General features: G+C 40.8%; 1 protein-coding gene across 1 annotated transcript; it reads right to left on the bottom strand.

Moving 5' to 3' along the window:
• Nucleotides 1-835: 835 nt before the first annotated feature.
• On the bottom strand, nucleotides 836-13,383 carry LOC107315905 (lysosomal acid lipase/cholesteryl ester hydrolase-like). Its single transcript, XM_015866847.1, has 10 exons — nucleotides 13,263-13,383; nucleotides 10,351-10,488; nucleotides 8,452-8,566; nucleotides 7,395-7,593; nucleotides 6,712-6,821; nucleotides 5,252-5,388; nucleotides 4,550-4,690; nucleotides 3,404-3,475; nucleotides 1,987-2,055; nucleotides 836-1,076 (listed from the first exon to the last, which is right to left on the bottom strand). Exons 2-10 carry the CDS (start codon nucleotides 10,480-10,482, stop codon nucleotides 843-845), a joined length of 1,209 nt encoding a protein of 402 aa, XP_015722333.1. The 5' UTR covers nucleotides 10,483-10,488; nucleotides 13,263-13,383; the 3' UTR covers nucleotides 836-842.
• Nucleotides 13,384-17,122: the final 3,739 nt, after the last annotated feature.

Raw genomic sequence — 17,122 nt, 5'->3', positions numbered from 1 at the left:
TCATTGACTGCTTTCACGTATTTCAGAAATTCCATGAACAAACTGTGGCCAAGACACGAAGTTATGTAGAATTCAAACCAATAGCGCACAGTGCTTTCAACAAATTAATTGCACATGTTAAGATTACCACATGAGGTAACAGCTGTACTGGTTGGAGTGTGGCTTGCTTTATGTATGTGCGTCCTCTTATTCCTCATCTACAACCCATGGTCATTTTAGCTGGGGTTTTAGATTGCATGAACAAACCTTTGGGTGATGTGTGGCAAGGAGGGCAGAGAATACTTGGATAAGTCCAAAAAACAAGGTTGAGATTTTTTTAAATTTTATTTTATTTTTAATTGAATTCCTTGGTATTTGGAAATCACTGATTGCCTGCTCCAGCTCTTGTCACTGAAGGTTTCTTGCTCATCATGGCAATGTTAGTAAGTATGAGGAGGGAAAAGAAGAAAAGCTAAGTGCTCTGTCAGGTGGATAAAAGGTTCAGTTTAAACATAAGATAATGGCACTGTGGAGTATGTAAGATATACAAGAGAAAATATAATTTAGGTTTAGGAAAATCAATCTTGTATGAATAAGAGCTGTCCAAACCAAGTCATCCTCGAAGAATGTGACCTAATATATTTGTATTTTCAGTTTTTATTTTCTTAGGAAGATAGCAGTCACAGTAATGTCATGGTAAACCTCAAACCATACAGAAAGCAAGAAATAAACAAGTGTAGGTAAACCTATACTAGCATTCTTTACTATTGTCTCTGTGTTTATCTTTTCCTCAGGCATCATCCATATTGTGAAATAAAAGATTTGGAGTTTTTACTGAATGGATCAACACTGTATATGTGGTTTCAAAGGTATTTTATTAGTAGCTCAATGATTTTCATATACATTTTCTCAGTTGCATCATGGCCCCAAATGAAATCAAGATGTCCCCAGTCAGGAAAATGCTTATGGTAACAGAGATTATTGATCCGAGAAAGCAGCTTTGCCATGTCTCTGAAATCTGCAAATTTGTCTTGTCCACCACTCCAAACTGCAATGGGTGTGCTTATCTTCTCTATCTCATATGCAGGAGGAGTAGTCTGTAAGAAAGGGAGGGCATCTGAGTGAATGCCGCTATGTTGGGAAATGTTTAAAAAAATGATTCTGTGAAGACTTCTGTTTCTCTTCTGCATTCACTAAAGGAAAACAGTAGAGATTAAGTCCACTCTCTTAATGTATGTTTCCCTACACCCAGTCCCTACATATCATGGAAGGGATCCATCCTATTCTTAGACTCTTTCTGCAGTGCATGGCTATGAGTTGTCCTGAACATTGATACCTGCTTATTCTGATTGTAGGTGGGGATGTAGAAAGAGCAGTATCTCTGCTTACCATGAAAGGTCTGTGGGGCTTATTCTTGTGTTTACCCAGCATGGGAACATCTTTAAATTTTGCTGGTATGAGAATTGCAACTACTGGGCTTAGTTGTTATATTTAGGACTGAAGTAGCAACAATGTACTTTGGCCATTTGAAATTTGGTGGATGGACAGAACTGATGCCTTTGCAGCTTTTCAATCTGTAAAAAGCAACCTGTTGTAGTACAGAACAGCAGGTTCCAAGTAAAATGTGCTAAATGAAAGTGAATTGATTGTCAACCATATGGAGAGGTCACAGATTGAGTTAGGGAAGACCCTCCAAGAAAGCCCTTAAGGATTTTTTTGGAGCTTCATACTCATCTAGCCCTAGGACTTGGTAAATCAGCATATCAGTGAATAAATCCCTGCCTCAGTAGGGAAACAAAAATGTTAGCTGTCTGCAAGGAACTCTCTATGCTTTGCCCGTGAGTAATAAACTTTTAAGATTTGGTAGTAGGTTCAGGTCCACGTAAAACATCATCACAGAACACTTGAGACATTCTGTAGCAGCTGAGGTTGTGTGTGCTGAAGTTTTGTATTCTTAGTTTTGCCAGAACACAAAAAGTTGTTCTCGAGAAAACCATATTGCCTTACCTGGTTGTACTTCTTCATATTTTCCTTCGAGCCATAGTCATATGCTTGGAATCGGTCTGCATAAAATACCTGTGGGTATCGTAACAAGGACAGGTAAATGAAAGTGTTAAGAGAGAAAGCAGAGTGCTGGTGGTATTTTCCTCCCTGTGATTGAACACGAGGATCCACACAGTGGAATGAAAGTTCCTCCTAGCCCTTCCTCCAGTGGCTGAGAAGGTACTGAGAATGGGCCATAGGATGAGTGGCTTTGTCACCTTTGCCCTTGCTAACATTCTGTTCTGTTCCTCAGCTGCCACCATTGGGATGATTCATTTTTCAAATTTGGCTGCAGTTACTTCTGTTGTGATGTGGGGCCGTGTTCAGTTTTCACATTGGGAACTGGACCTGCCTAGAACCTGTCAGGGCTATTATTAGCTTTGTAGAGTAATACATGATATCTCCTCACATCACACTGATACATCATTTCTGTGCCAGTGTTGTCTGATCTTCTCACAGTAGTGATGACCTTTCCAAACACTCGGTTATTCTTACAGGAGTTCAGCTACTGTAGGTGGATTGTAATCAGCCTGTCACTTATCAGTAGTCTTCTTGAATTTGTTTTGTTACCAAAAGTAATTAAATTGAATCTGTCTTACTGGAAGGGTGAGTGCGTTTTTCAAATTAAATGCTGATTAGTGATTTGATTAGTGAGTGGTTTTAGATAATGAAAGGTGAGAGGCGTTATGGAGCTCTTCCTCAGCTATTCCCACGTGGGCTGAATTGAAGGTTTTGTAATTGAGGGTGCCATAGAAATCTGCTGACTTGCTTTCATTTACCGAGTCTGGGTGCTGATGGTGTGAATGCTGGAGATATGAACTCTTTATCTAGTGCTGGTAGAAACAGTCACAGTGCTGAGCTGGCACTCTCTTGCCATGTTCTGGTTCAAACTCAGGTCTGAGTGAAGGATGCCAGCTGAAAAGGCTGTTCCCCATTGTCCCAGCAGAAGCCTTTGTTTGGGTGGCTGGGTTCTGGGAGGTGATCCAGACTACAGTTAACCCCCTGGGGGAGGGATCACATCTGTGTTCTGGCTCATCCCCTGGCTGCTCAGATTTCCACTGTCCTCCTACTGCCTGCCAAGTGCCTAGGCTGTGCTTGAGCACTCTTCTGCAACTTTCAAAGCAAAAACAAAGCTGAAAGCTGCTGGAGCCCAGCTGCAGAGAGGCTTGATGTGCTTTGGGAAAGTCTCAGTGCCTGATAGTGAAGGGACAATTTGGGTAATGGTGTAGGAAGCAGTGCTCCCCTGGTGGTAGCTGCTTAGTGCATTATGTGAGAAGATATGGTAAGAATTTCCCCAAACCACTGCCTCTGGACTTCCCCATAGTCTGTCAGTTGCATAAAAAGCTGTAGTAAGCGTCTGTATTTCAGCAAGCAGTTATACCTGATGCCAATGAATAATATTCTGTGCTGATGTCCCAGCTGGTGAATGTCCTACGTATACATCTATTCGGCTCTAGAGAGAAAGCAAAAATGTTATAAAGGCAAGGATCCAGTGTTGAGCAACACCATGCTCTGTGTTATAGTCTCATTTTAATAGAATGTTCTTCACATACCAAAAAGAAAATTGATAGGCAGATTGATAGAAGTATCGATCTGTACACAAATCCTTCTCCTGAAAGTTACTAACACTGAGGATGTAATACAATACCACTGTGGAATCCTGTGGTCCTCAACAGCAGAAAAAACCCTTCCTTTCCTTTCTGTGTAGAATCCTTGCTTAACCTCTACAAATATACAAGTCTTTGAAGACTGATTTTCTTTTTACTTTTCTCTTGGTGCCAAAGAAGCAGTCTTATGAATCACAGGCTGACTTTTCATCTGCTTGTGTTTATTGCTTTCTTAAACGGATGTTCTAATTCCATTTCCTCAGTTCCTTTATCAGACTTACCTTGCCCTGCAGAGAACATTAGTGACTTAATCCAAATCAATTACTGACTGTCTCTAGGAATCTCACAGTGTTGCATTCCTCAGGCACAGAGCAAGGAATTTCTGTATCTCTCTTTGTTGTATTGAGCTGCTGGGCCCATTTCTGAGATCAGTAAAAATGGGACATACTCCTTAGTATAGTTCTTTGGGACTCAGTTCTGGCTCAAGCAGCCTGAAATTTGGAAAGAGAAGCAGAGCTTTCCCACTTTTTAAATTATTGTTCAAAGAACCATAGTGTCTGCATGCTAAGGAAGAACACTGAAGTCTGATTCCATCATCCATTGGCTCTTTTTAAAGAGTATGTGTATGTGACCAAACTCTGGTCTGGTTGGCTCCCAGAGAGGACATACCTAGAGATGTATACAATATGGCTGCAGACTGAATTCAGCCTTTTCTTTCTGGGACAGAGTATGTCTGCTTGTTGATCTCGTTATCAGCTCTAGTCCTAGTCCCCACAGTGTCCCATATTCACTCTGCTGTGAACTATGCTGTGTTTTATGTTCGTTAATATGTATGACAAAAAGTTAAGGATGTAGTGCATAATATAATTTCTAAAATCACTTTAATTTTACTTTGAATATGTGTTTTTGCATATACTTACCGTGTTCAGATTTTCTATGTCGCCCCCAGCTATATAACAGAGCACTTTGCCGCAAAATTTATCACTGTTTGCACACATCTGTGTCACAGGTCCTTGCATAAATCCAATCTGGTGCAGGGCTCCTTTCCAGCCAAATATTAACTGAGGGAAGGGAAAAGTGCAACACTTCTTTTTTTCTGTTACAAAAGCATTTTATGCAGGAAACTGTTGGTAACAGCCTAGCCTCCCAACTCTGTATTCAAAGATTGCTGAAACAGTTTGCCTTCCTAGTACCCACTGAAGTGTTCTTTTCCCCATGGTGTACCACAAGTGATTCCTGCTCATTTTCCTCTCTTCAGTCCTGGAGGAAGCCATCATTTAATTTCTAATGTTGTGGCTTCAGTGCTGACTTATTTCTGAATTCTGAGATTGTTATGGCTGTTATTGCAGCTCTGTTTTACTTCCTCCTGTACAAGGCCAGCAAAACCATTAACAGCAACAGTCCTATGATGTGACAGTTTTCTGCTTCGCTGGACCTGCTGAAAGCCCAGCTTTCTCTTCTCCAGTGTTTCTCTCAGCCCAGAGTTTCAGAAGAGAATTTTCAGAAGCACACAGTTCATCCCAAGCTCAGTATCAGCATCTTGCCCCTTTTGTTCTGACTGAGCAGGCTGGACCCTGAGATGAGATGGTAAGCTGGGCCTTGTGGGGGGAAGAGAGACATACCCTGAGCATTGCTGCAGGAAGTTTTGCCAACTTCATCAAAGGGCCTATAGCATACGTGCAAGTGGTTACTGGGCCCAGAGCAAAGAATACTTTCACCCTTTTAGCCAGCTCAGGGTATGTAGAAAATGCAATGAAGCCTGCAAACAGAGAAGAGATGACCTAAGTTAGCAAAAACATCTCCAACAGGCAAAAATAAACAAGTATGAAGTAGGTAGCAAACAAAGAAGTGAGACAGGATTTGTAGCCCATTGTCTGTATTTGTATGTGCAGTATTTCCTAGCAAAGACAAGTGCTAATGCTAGATCCTGAAATGAATTTGTCTGGGAGGCAGAGTTCATCCTGAACATGACAGGGTGCCTGAATATTGCCTTTATCGGAATGGTTTTTGCAGATGACATAGCAGAGAGTTTTGGGTGACAAGATCAGATTTCCTCTAGAGTTCATAAAACTCTCTATAAAAAGAAATGAAAATTTCAGATTATAGCCTTTAAATGACTGTAGATGTTTATATGTCCATGGAGCAGTAGAATAACAAGCTGAATACTGGAACTCCAAGCATTTTCAACAATAATTTGTTTACACCAGAGGCATCTGTATGATTAGTTAGCTTTGCCTTGAGAATCTTTTAGTAGTCTTATGTGAGGATAAGAAAGGAAAGGTCTGGACATGTGATGTTATATGATTTTCCCACATTTTCATCTTTTTTTTTTTTTTTTTTTTTTTCCCCCACAGTTTTCTCTAATGTGTGGTTCTTTGCCCATTTTCAACCAACATCTGCTTATGAACCTTGCAAATGAGCTGTAAACATCAGAAATATTTAGCTGATGACAAAAAAAGTTGCACTCAAAAGCCATAAATTTGATTAATGCTAAAGGCTGGCTCTAGGAGAAAATAACTTATTAATGCTTTTTAGTTTCTAATTTTCAGCCTCTGGCAATATATTTTTAGATGGTAAAGTGGCCAGTTACTACTTAAAGCATAGTTCATGAGTGTTTATAAGATAGGTATTAAGTCACACAACATGGTAATGTTAAGATTCTTCTTCCTTGTCCTCTTTTATTTAAAATTGTATATCTCATATGCATTTTTTTTTCCTTATTAGTTTTTCCTTACAGTTCACCAGGAAAATAATTGTATATCTTAATACAGAAGATTAACTTAATGAAAATTCCATGTGCAGAGAATTTAATAAAAATACCCTGTGCCAGTATCTGGAGTACACACTAAGGAATGGCTTTTAAGTCTCTAGTTATTTAAAAAGTTGGTCTACATTTCTAACTACTGTCAGATTTATTTGTTTATTAATGACAATCAAAGCTGTTTTTAGAAAAGTTTCACATGTTTTGCAATCTCAGAAGGCGCTTCTCCACAGACAAGAAGAACAGCAGTCAGTGGGGAGATGCACCTCCTGATCAGCTGGGAACACAAATGATTGTGAACCATAAGCATCTTGTCCTTACCTGATGCAGTGCCTTCAGAGTGACCAATATAGTATACATCCTTTTGTCCAGTTTTATTCATGATGAAGTACAGCTCTGCTGGAATATCATATTTACCCATTTCATCAAAGCTAGAGAGGAGAAATACAGAAATACAGTTGAGCTATCACAGTGTGAATTACTGAATGTCAATTTCATTCATTGTATTGAGCAAGATCCACTCAAAGACAAGAAAGGGACAGAAAGACACATCTGTTCTGACAGGTTGCTTGATGCCTTGGAGTGTCTGCAGAGGAGGTGCACAACTGTCATCTGTGGCCCTTGGTAAAGTGAATGTAATCAGGGCTTTCACTAGCAAGGATTTCAAAATACATTTATCTTTTGGTTGACTTCAGCTGTGAGAGATCAGAGATCTCCAGATAAGGCTGCTCAACCTGTTCCTGTTGAGCTTCTTGATCTCCTTTTCTCAGTGCTGCCTCCCTTTTTCTCAGCATCCCCTTTCGTTTTCCAGGGCCTGGAATTCCTTCCTCAGCCAGTGCTCCCAACTGTGAGTACTAGTGTGCATCCTTCTTTGTTTGGCTCTTTAATTTTCCTTGGATTTTGTAGACCCTGTTTTGTGATGCTAAGCAAAAACCCCATCAGGATGAAGCTATCTAGTACTATTGGGACATTCTGTCTTGAGTAATTCCCCCACCACACAGTACCTGAATTGCCAGAACTCTTTCTGGGAGGGCTGAAGGGTCTTGTGTTTTAAAGACCAGGTGTTCCCTCGGCTGTTTCCTAACCAGACGTCATAGCCAGCATCTGCAAGGAGGAATCCCAGGCTGTTGTTGGGCAGGTTAGAAATCCAGTGGGTGGCATCTCCTAGAAAAGCATGCTGTAGGAAGACTGCAGGCTTTTGTCCTGGAAAATATTGGATATTGGAGCAGTAGTTAATCTTGTTTTAAGATCCGAGTGCAGAGTTGAGTTTGTGAGAGATTTTAAGTCTTTTAAGAAGCTCCCAGAAGAATTATGCATAGATACTGGGATGAGAAACCTGATGGGTTTGTACCATGCAAGAAGTTTAACCCTTTCATGTCAGGATTGGGAAAAAAAAAGAAAAAAAGAAGCGGCCAGTCCCCACCTACTTTTGTATTGGACAGTCAATATACAAGTTGAAACCATTTATCTACAACTGAAGACAGGATTCCCAATCTAATTTTGGTTAGCCTTATTTTCAGGATGATGAGTCTGGTCCAGATCTCCAAGGAAGGTATCCAAAACAAATTATAAAATAATTTTAAGGGGTAATAAATGAAGTAGCACCTTGAATTTCAAGTTGCATTATTTATTTCTATTCAGATGAAATGCATTTGGTCTTCCATGATGACCTTATTTCTCATCACCTTTAAGAATATCTGTCTTTCAGAAAAATGGGAATTTTTACTGGTGTGCCTAACCAGTTGTCAAGCCTCAGTTTGCTACTTTAAGTCTATATTACTTAAAATGTTAATGGTAAACCTCTCTAAAACCCTCCTCTCAACACATGAGATTGAGAAGCTGGAATATAGCAAAATTGTTTGAAAAATCTGAAACAAGGGCAGAGACATTAAATGTGAGGGTCCTGATAGTTTCAGCATTTGGACTACATTCCTGGCTAGCTGCTTTTGCTGAGATGGGAAAGCATGGAACATGCAATTGCACGTGCAAGTGTGAAAGATGGGGGTACCCAAGTAGGAGTTGGATCCCAGATCTTCCTTGTGTGTTACAGATGTGTCACACCTGCATTATGCTTGTTCCTCCCACCAGGAATTCTGAAAACACCAAGTATGTATCCATCTTTCGTTGTAACTTCGTACTCCTCACATGGGTATCCATGATACCTGATCATTTCACTCTGTGGGAAGCCAAAGGAGAGCTTATTAACATGCAAGCCATCCCATTCTGAAGCAGAGGAAGGCAGGCAAGTAGCACTTGGCTGCACTCAGCATTCAGTGCATTGCAAATCTTGAAAGCTTTCACCTCCTCACTAGACCCGTGTGTCTGAAAAGACAGGTAACAGATCAATTGCATGCTGTAAAGTGTGGTGATTGGGGAGAGGAGCATGAAAAGTCAGGTTTCCTTGTGTTCAGGTGCTGTCTCCTCAAGCGAGACTGCCTCAGCTCTCACAACAAGTCTAAGGGAGATAATTTGTCACATTGTGCCAGGCTGATACAGATGGTACCTCTCTAGAGAGTAAACATGCACCAGTATTGGTATAAGACTATGCAAAAAAAAAAAAAAAAAAAAAAAAAAAGTTGTCTTTAGTCTATAAAAAGTGCTTTCCTGCCAAACTATGATTAGGTAAGCCACATAAGCCTATTAAGAATTCACAGTACTGGCATTACTTAGTGCTGTGAGATTCTGCTTGTTGAAGGAAGGGTTCAGCCTCCCTTGCCACTGTAATGAGCACATAATCATAAAATCGTTAAAGTTGATTGGAAAAGACCACTAAGGTCACCTAGTCCATCAACTCATTGCCACCCTGCTTGCTAACCATGTCCCTCAGTGCCACATCTACACATTACTCTCTAGTCACCTGCCTCCAGGTCACTGACTTCACAACCTCCCTGCACTGCTATTCCAGTGCATCACTGCTCTTTCCAAGAACAGTTTTTTCCTAATATCCAACCTGGATCTCCTCTGGCACAGCTTAAGGCCATTATCTCCTGTCCTATCACTGTTACTTGCGAGAAGAGCCTGACCCCCACCTTGCCACAGCCTCCTAGCAGGGAGTTGGGGAGGGAGATAATGTCCCCTGAGCCTTGTCTTCTCTACATTGAACAATCCCATTTCCCTCAGCTGCTCCTCAAAACATCTGTTCTTCACACCCTTCACAGTTTTGTTGCCCTTCTCAGGACACGCTCCATGGCCTTGGTGGCTTTCATGTAGTGAGAGTCCCCAAACTGAAAGCAGTACTTGAGCAGTGCCAAGTACAGAGAGACAATCACCTCTGTGCTGCTGCTGGCTGCACTATTTCTGATACAAGCCAGGATGCCACTGGCCTTCTTGGCTATCTGGGCACATTGCTGGCTCATGTTCAGCTGGTTGTCAACCAACACCTCCAAATCTTTTTCCTGTGTACAGCTTTAGCTGTCAAGATGTGTTGGCAGAGGTGACTGTGCAAACAGGAGTCACAGTTAAATGCCACATGTTTGTCACATATCTGTTAGGATTCACCCTAAAAGCAGGCAGAGAAATCCTATTGTTCAGACTGAAACTGTGTATTGTGTTCTCTACCCAGCAGCCACTGGGGTACGTTGCATACTGGAGTGTGACACACCTCAGTTGCTCTTGAGGTTAAAATTCAGTGGCCTGGATCTTCAGTGCTCACCAGCAGCTTCTGGGGAGTTACTGGGCATTTGAACCAAGAGCAGGAGCCAGCATGTTCTATTCCATTGCTGTGTCAGTGTCCTGGTGCAACGCACACAAATCAAGTCTGTCCCCACTGCATCCAGAGCTGGCCCTCACTGCATTTCTAAAGCTTTTGGAAATGCTTTGGAAAAGGCAGGTTGGGAAAATGGGCAATAGAAGCATGCCCTTCTTTAAGCCTCCTCACATAGCCTGTTAGAGATGGTACAGTGGTAGTGGTGTTGTGAAAGACACGTTAAGAAGGTGTACGGAGAAAATGACACAACTTACAACGTTCATGAGGTTTTCAGGGTTGCGTTGCTTCCTGTGAAGTCCTTCCTCTGATTTCATAGTGTGGGGTGATGTGAATCCTGCTGAAAAGGCAACGGCCTGGGAGAATAGCAGCACAAGGAGACACCACATCTTGGGCTGTGTGAAAGAGCAGATGCAGTGTGCTTGCTTTAGGAAGAGAGAGCTGCAATTTCACAGAAAGCCCTGCTTGCAGAGTTGTTTGACTCATCCATTTACCATAACCACAGGATTCTTCACCAGCCCGTTGCTGCCACTTCATCCAAGAACCTTCTCAGCTATCTTCATTTTTTCCTGCATTTTTTCTACTGCTAGTTCTGAACCCAGTGTTTGTGTCTCTCAAACTGACGGCTGTTACTACCGAGAAACCATGGAATCATTCATTCTGAGAGCAGTTTACGATGGAAACTGACTGTGCTTTGCAAGGGCCTCTATCTTTACTCCCTAAGAAGCAGGTGTCATTGAAAATCTTGTCTTAGTTGTTGTGAGATGACACCTTTCTCTTTGCTGGCTGGACTGCATGGCAGCTATTCTGAACAGGAACTGGAGAAGGCCGCCTGTCTAGAAACAGTTTATGAAGATGCTTCCTACAGTAGACACACTTCCAGGCTTTAGTCTTTGGTTTCCCAGAACACAGTTGATGACTACAGAACACTTCCCTCTGTGACTTCCCTGGACTTTTTGTCAGCATGCACATTTTATCTCCAAAGTTCCCCGTAAATGGGAGGAGCATGCCACGTGTCATAGAAAGCTACCAGTTAGGGGACTGTGAGTTGAATCTGTTTGGATAGCAAAAGAAATACTGTTGTGTTCAGTGCTTCTTGCCTACAAAAGAGCTGCAGATAGGTGGGATAGGAATTTTCTTTCCAGTGTGAAGAAATTCACAAAAAGGATTCATCCGTGTAGCACATGATTGGGCTTACATTTCTGGAAAATCTCCAGTATATCTAATAATGATTGTGTGCTGTGTCTGCCTGTGTGAGGGGAGAGTAAGGGCTGGGAAAAGATAAGAAGCAGCCAGTCTGCAAGCGGATAACAATCTTAAAGTTCAGGAAGGCTACCTAAAATTCAACAACAGGATATATGGGACAAAAGTGATGAGTAGTGCAATGTAATATTTCAGCTCACCAAGGTTTCTTGTAAGACTGACATACATTGTTGACTAGGGACATTACAGGTCTTGTAGGCTTGGTTTCCTCAGAACAGGGCATGCTTCTGTCACTGTGGGTGCTTATCTTTGTTCACTGTTCTGTCCATCCTGTTGTTACCTTTTGATGTCATTGATGAACTTCTGCTAAGTTCAACACTGAGATACAAGCCTCTGAAGTAATGGGGTTCCCAGATGCTCCTGAGGGGAACGACTGTTCAGAGGCTTTGTGCCAGCTGTGACATGTTCTACAATGAGCTGAGCAGTCAGCGCAAGTGACCCAGCCAGCTAACCAGCATTCATACAGCTCCAAGGCAGCTTGGTCATCAGGGTTTGTGAGGAAATTTAATAGGAGACCCATCTGCATTAGGAGGTTAAGCAGGCTTGGGTAACATATCTTTCTGAAACCATGCATTGCTAGGTACACTGAACACATGGAATCTAATTTTAGTGAAGGACAGAGGTTCTCCACATTCTGGATTCTGCTTCTAGTGTAAGACACCTGCTATAGCAAGACATGCCACCCTTATCTGGGCTTGGAAATTGAGCTATAGATCAAGGGAAAATGTGAGAGTATTCCCTGGCAAGTGATAAGGAAGATGATCAGAATTTATGGATGTGAGGGAGAGGTACCCAAGAGATTTTTGCACTCTGAATCTCATGAAAAAAGTGGTTCTGGCTTTTTCTGATCTTCAATTTAACCTTCAAATTTTACTGAACAAACTTAAAGAAGTAAAACCTCCTGAGTCATCAGAGAACTGCAATGAAGCAGTGTTTGGAAACACCCAAAGCTTTATACTTGGCACCAAAACAAAAACCATTAAGTTCTGTTTGTATATTGAATACTTCTTAATTTTTGTTGTCCAAACAGGAAGCCTCCCAGCTACACACTGAGTCAGCACAATACTCCTTTCTGCTTTCTGTTGTTTCACTCTGTCCCAATGAGAGTAAAATACTGCTCTGTCTCTGCACATGGAATCTCATTTGGAAAGAAAACACTTTGCTGGTGTCTCAGTGTGCTTTCAAATCACTAGTAAGTCATTCTGGGACAATGGAGAGGCTAAATCATTCTTCTCGTTAGAGCATTTTTTTCTCAAAGCACTCTATTATCACATAGCTTAGCTGGCATGCCTCACAAACTTGCAGGTATTCACCTTTTGAATCAGATGCAGCAAGCTAAGTAACATCGGTCTTAGGCCAGTGCTACAGTAAGCTTCAGGAGCAAAGACTTCAAGAGAAATGAAACAATAAGGAAACACTAGACATGGTAAACTGTCAGAAAAGAAACATACTTAGAAGAAAAAAGTCAGAGAAAGAAATGCCCTTGAAAGCTCTTTTGGGACATTTAAGGGTTAGTGAAACTAAGCTACAAGACCTTCAGAAATTTATCCGTATAAATATGAGAACCTTCTGGTTTACTAACAAAATGTACATATGCATGGAACTTCAATAACTGAATGTTCAATTTACATACACTGCTTCAATACTCAGACTTTAATTCCTTTGTTCCTAGACTGAATAAATAAGTAGAGGAAAATGAAATAGTCACTATTTCTTTTTTCTCTGTGCAGGTTGAACTTATTTGTCTTCTAACTTGAGCAAAGGTACTTCCATGCATGGCTATAGGCTTACAGATCAGAGAGGAAATCTATTCTTACAATTAACTGCACAAAACCAAGACTGCATGTCTTTAAGGAGGGAGGCAACAGAGAAATAGATCATGAACACACATGCACAAGCAACTTACCTCTGCTCTGACCGCCTTGCTTGTGTCTTCTGCTGCAGCTCCTGGTCTGTCTCCAGCAGCAGAATGATTCACTGGCAGAAACCTATGCCAATAAAAGGAAGTCCAAACACAATGAGCACTTCAGGATAGTGAGTGTCATGAGTTGGCAGCATGTATTGTAGAGCATGTTTGAGTGTTGATTTGGCAGTGCTTCAGAAGTGAGGCAATCATCATGATGCAAAAGATCTTCCAGCTAAATTCACAAAACCATTAACAATTGCTTGCATACCAGTGGTTATGATATTCAGCACTGACCTGGGCATTTCAGTTCCCTGGGGCTGTGGCAGACCTTGACCTGTACTGTTTCCCATCTTGAAGGCTCCTTTAAACATAATATTTTAGGACGAAGAGGAATAAGTGTCTAATTTCTCTCAACATACTGTCTCAAGAATATTCTTTTTGCTACTGATTTGCATTTATTTATGTTAACTTTGAATTTATCATTGTACACGCATTCCTAAATGTGTTTTTGAGTGAGGACCACCACTCTGAATATCCGTATTATTCTCGATTAGTTTTCCAGAGTTGACATGGCACACATAGAGACACTCTCATGCCAAAGAAAGCTTGAATGATTTGTAAAACCTTTCTCCCAGGGAGAGAATAAACAAGAGTTATTGTTTCTCCTAAGCTATTTTCAGAAACTTTGAAAACACGGTATCTTTGGGGACTTCTTCCTAACTGCTGAATTAATTGCTCAGAAGTTCTTTCTCACTGAAACTAATGGCTAGAATGATGGCCAGAAGGGCATCTTGTTTTTATAGGCAGTACCACTTGTTCAGCCTGTTTTTACTGATTTCCCATGACAAAAATTTCAATATCCAGCCTCTTATTTGGACTCTCAAGTTGCAAGATAGGTGTGTAGTTATAGTCTCTTTCTTAAGTGAATATTGAGGGATACTCTGCTATTGCTATTGCATTTCTAAACCTAACTCATAAACTAGATCTCAAGTTGTCACACATTTCCCTTTACCAGCAGTAAGTCTGTTGATGGGCTTACCTTCTGCAGTTCATTTATCCTTTTGTTTTGGAATTTAGGTTGGATGGAAGGTATGTCTCTTCCTGGAAGGAAGCTGATTTGATTGGTCCAAACTTTATATTTATGGAGGCCAAGGAAGAAAATGGGCTTCAGCAGGGTGCTTAGGGAGGCAAAACAGGCCTGCTGGTTGTGTTGAAAAGGAGAGGTACAGAAGTGGCATTGGCCATGGTTAGTTTGTTTGGTTTATGAACCACTTTACAGGGTTACATAATGTCACATCTAAACTAACTTAGTGAGACAGCTGTACCTGCTGGTTAGCATCCCAGACTTCACTCATCTTGATGCTTGATTCTAATGGAGACTGAGGGTGTCACTGTGAAAAATGATACCCTGAGTGCACTGTATTTCTTTTCCACTAATGACACTTCATTGTAGAAGAACAGAAAGCTATAATACTGTAACCTAATAACCAAGGAGGCTACCCTTTAAGTGAGTGCTTTTATGTGTAACTACATCATTGCAGCAAGGTTTGTAGAGACAGATTTCCCAAAGGAGGTGGAATAGGATGATGATTTCTTCAGTTCTGTTTCCAAAGCAACCCTTTCCAGCTTGGGGAAGGGCTCTCTCTTAAATGAAGACAAACCAACTTCTTTCTTCTTTCTTTTTCCAGTACCGAATATTTTGTGTGAACTCAGTTTTTACTTTCTTCAGTAAAGCAGAATAAGCTTTAAACACACATCTGGTGTTTTCTCACAGTGTTCATAGTACAGTTACCTAAGACAAAGGGCAGGGAAGTACCGTTGCTTGCCTTTTCTGTCTATGTTTATAGTGATGATCCAGGTGACAATACAGGCAAAGGAAACACACCTCCTGAGCTGACTGACAATTACAGTTAGATCTTTGCTCCCTCAGCAGGAGCCCAGAACAAGACAGAGGATGTCTGGATAAACCTCTGTCTTGGTTCTCATCTGGCATACTACTTTTGGAGTACTGGTCTGCCCCAGAAAACACATGAAGTCTGGTTAAAAAAGACAAGGTGTCACAAGCATGAAGAGGAACATGAGGTGACTTCTGTAGTAGGAGAGAGGAAGTTGCTTAGGATTCCTGAATTTGGAAAATAGGGGCCAGCGCAGGGACAGGACATAGGTTTAAACAATCATGAATGATATGAAGAAAGAACACAGGAAGTAATTATCTGATTATTCTCATAACACAAAACCTAGAAGGCATCCAGTATCTTTCCAGGGGCAAGAAAATTCAAGAAAAAACAAAGGAAGCTACCTTTCATACAAGCCAACATCAAAACGCATAACATTAAATTCCTAATGACAGACTGTTGTGGAGTGCTGGAGGGGTCAAGGATGGGCTCAGAGTCTTGGATGGAGGAGAGGTTGCTCAGGGTGTGCATAAGGTCAAAGTCTCTGGCATCCAGAATCTAGAGGTAGCTTTTAGACACATTTGGACTCTCCACTTGCCTTCTTCCTAATACTGTTTTCCCTTGGCTACTGTCAGCTATGCTAGTAGGCAAAATTTCTCTTTGGTCTGATCCACTAGATGTTCTCTTCTTTTTCAGAATTTATTTTCCATCTCTTCTGCCCTTCTTTCTTATTATTACTATTGACCATTTCATGAAAAAGGTTTGGTCTTCCTCTCTCTTTTCCTTTTATTATTTTTTTCTTCTTTCAGTTACTTTTTTCTTTTCTTTTTCTTTTTCTTTTTCTTTTTCTTTTTCTTTTTCTTTTTCTTTTTCTTTTTCTTTTTCTTTTTCTTTTTCTTTTTCTTTTTCTTNTTTTCTTTTTCTTTTTCTTTTTCTTTTTCTTTTTCTTTTTCTTTTTCTTTTTCTTTTTCTTTTTCTTTTTCTTTTTCTTTTTCTTTTTCTTTTCCTTTTCCTTTTTTTCTTTTTTTCCTTACTTTTTTCCAGTTTTTATTGACACTAATGCTTGCATTTTTCTCTGTTAACTTTCAAACTGGGAAGTCATAATACAAATGGTTGTGGCTAAACTTTTTTACATATATTCAGAAAATGTGATTCTTAGTACATCATTGTTCTCTTTCCCAGTGGTTCTGCATTGTCCAAGGGTGACAATATTGTTTCACTGGAAGGTACCTGTTGCTATTTCTCAATGTTCTTCTTTGAACTGCCCCAGTCATAAGCTTGGAACTTCCCTGAATGGTCTTCCTAATAGGATGAACACCAGAGTACAGTAGTTACAAAGCTGTCATTCAGGAATGTTGTGGGATTTTTCCCTAATAAGACTGACACCAATCCAAAGGCTCACCTGAAGCTTTTCTCTTTTAAGAGCTATGAAAGGGCCAGAAGTTAGTTAAAAGCCTCAAGTCAAGTCAAACATTTTTATCAGCATCAAAAGAATCAGTGCACCTGTAGATAGACCTAGGGATGTTTTCATAGGCAATTTGTTCTAGTTTGTAAACCTGGTATTAGTGACTGCCTCCAGCTCGTCCCCTTCCATGCTGTTGCCATGTCCTCTTCTGACAGTCATCTTGTCATCTCTCAGCTCTGGGAGTGGCTCCTTTGTAGGTTTTCTCTTCTCCCTCCCATTTGAATGCAGAAGTCACTGTTTCTAGATTTCCCCTCATGCTCCTTGGCTTTGCCTACTACATGCATTGTTCCACTATAAGAGACACCACCAATGGGATTTAATACTGAGGCAAGGTGTCTGCTAGCTCCTGTAATACTAATAGCAGTAATAACAACAATAGCTTAGAAGTATTACTCCTGCATGTCTGTACCTGCAAGTCTATGACTAGATGCTGAATTAAACCTCAGTCTACTTGCAGAGCTCCCTCACCTTAACCTTCCTTCCTTACAGGTCTGTCATGG

The sequence above is a fragment of the Coturnix japonica genome, chromosome 6 (assembly GCF_001577835.2).
Source record: "Coturnix japonica isolate 7356 chromosome 6, Coturnix japonica 2.1, whole genome shotgun sequence".
Lineage (NCBI taxonomy): Eukaryota > Metazoa > Chordata > Aves > Galliformes > Phasianidae > Coturnix > Coturnix japonica.
The sequence above is the reverse complement of the archived record's forward strand: the minus strand, read 5'-3'. Positions and strand labels throughout refer to the sequence as shown.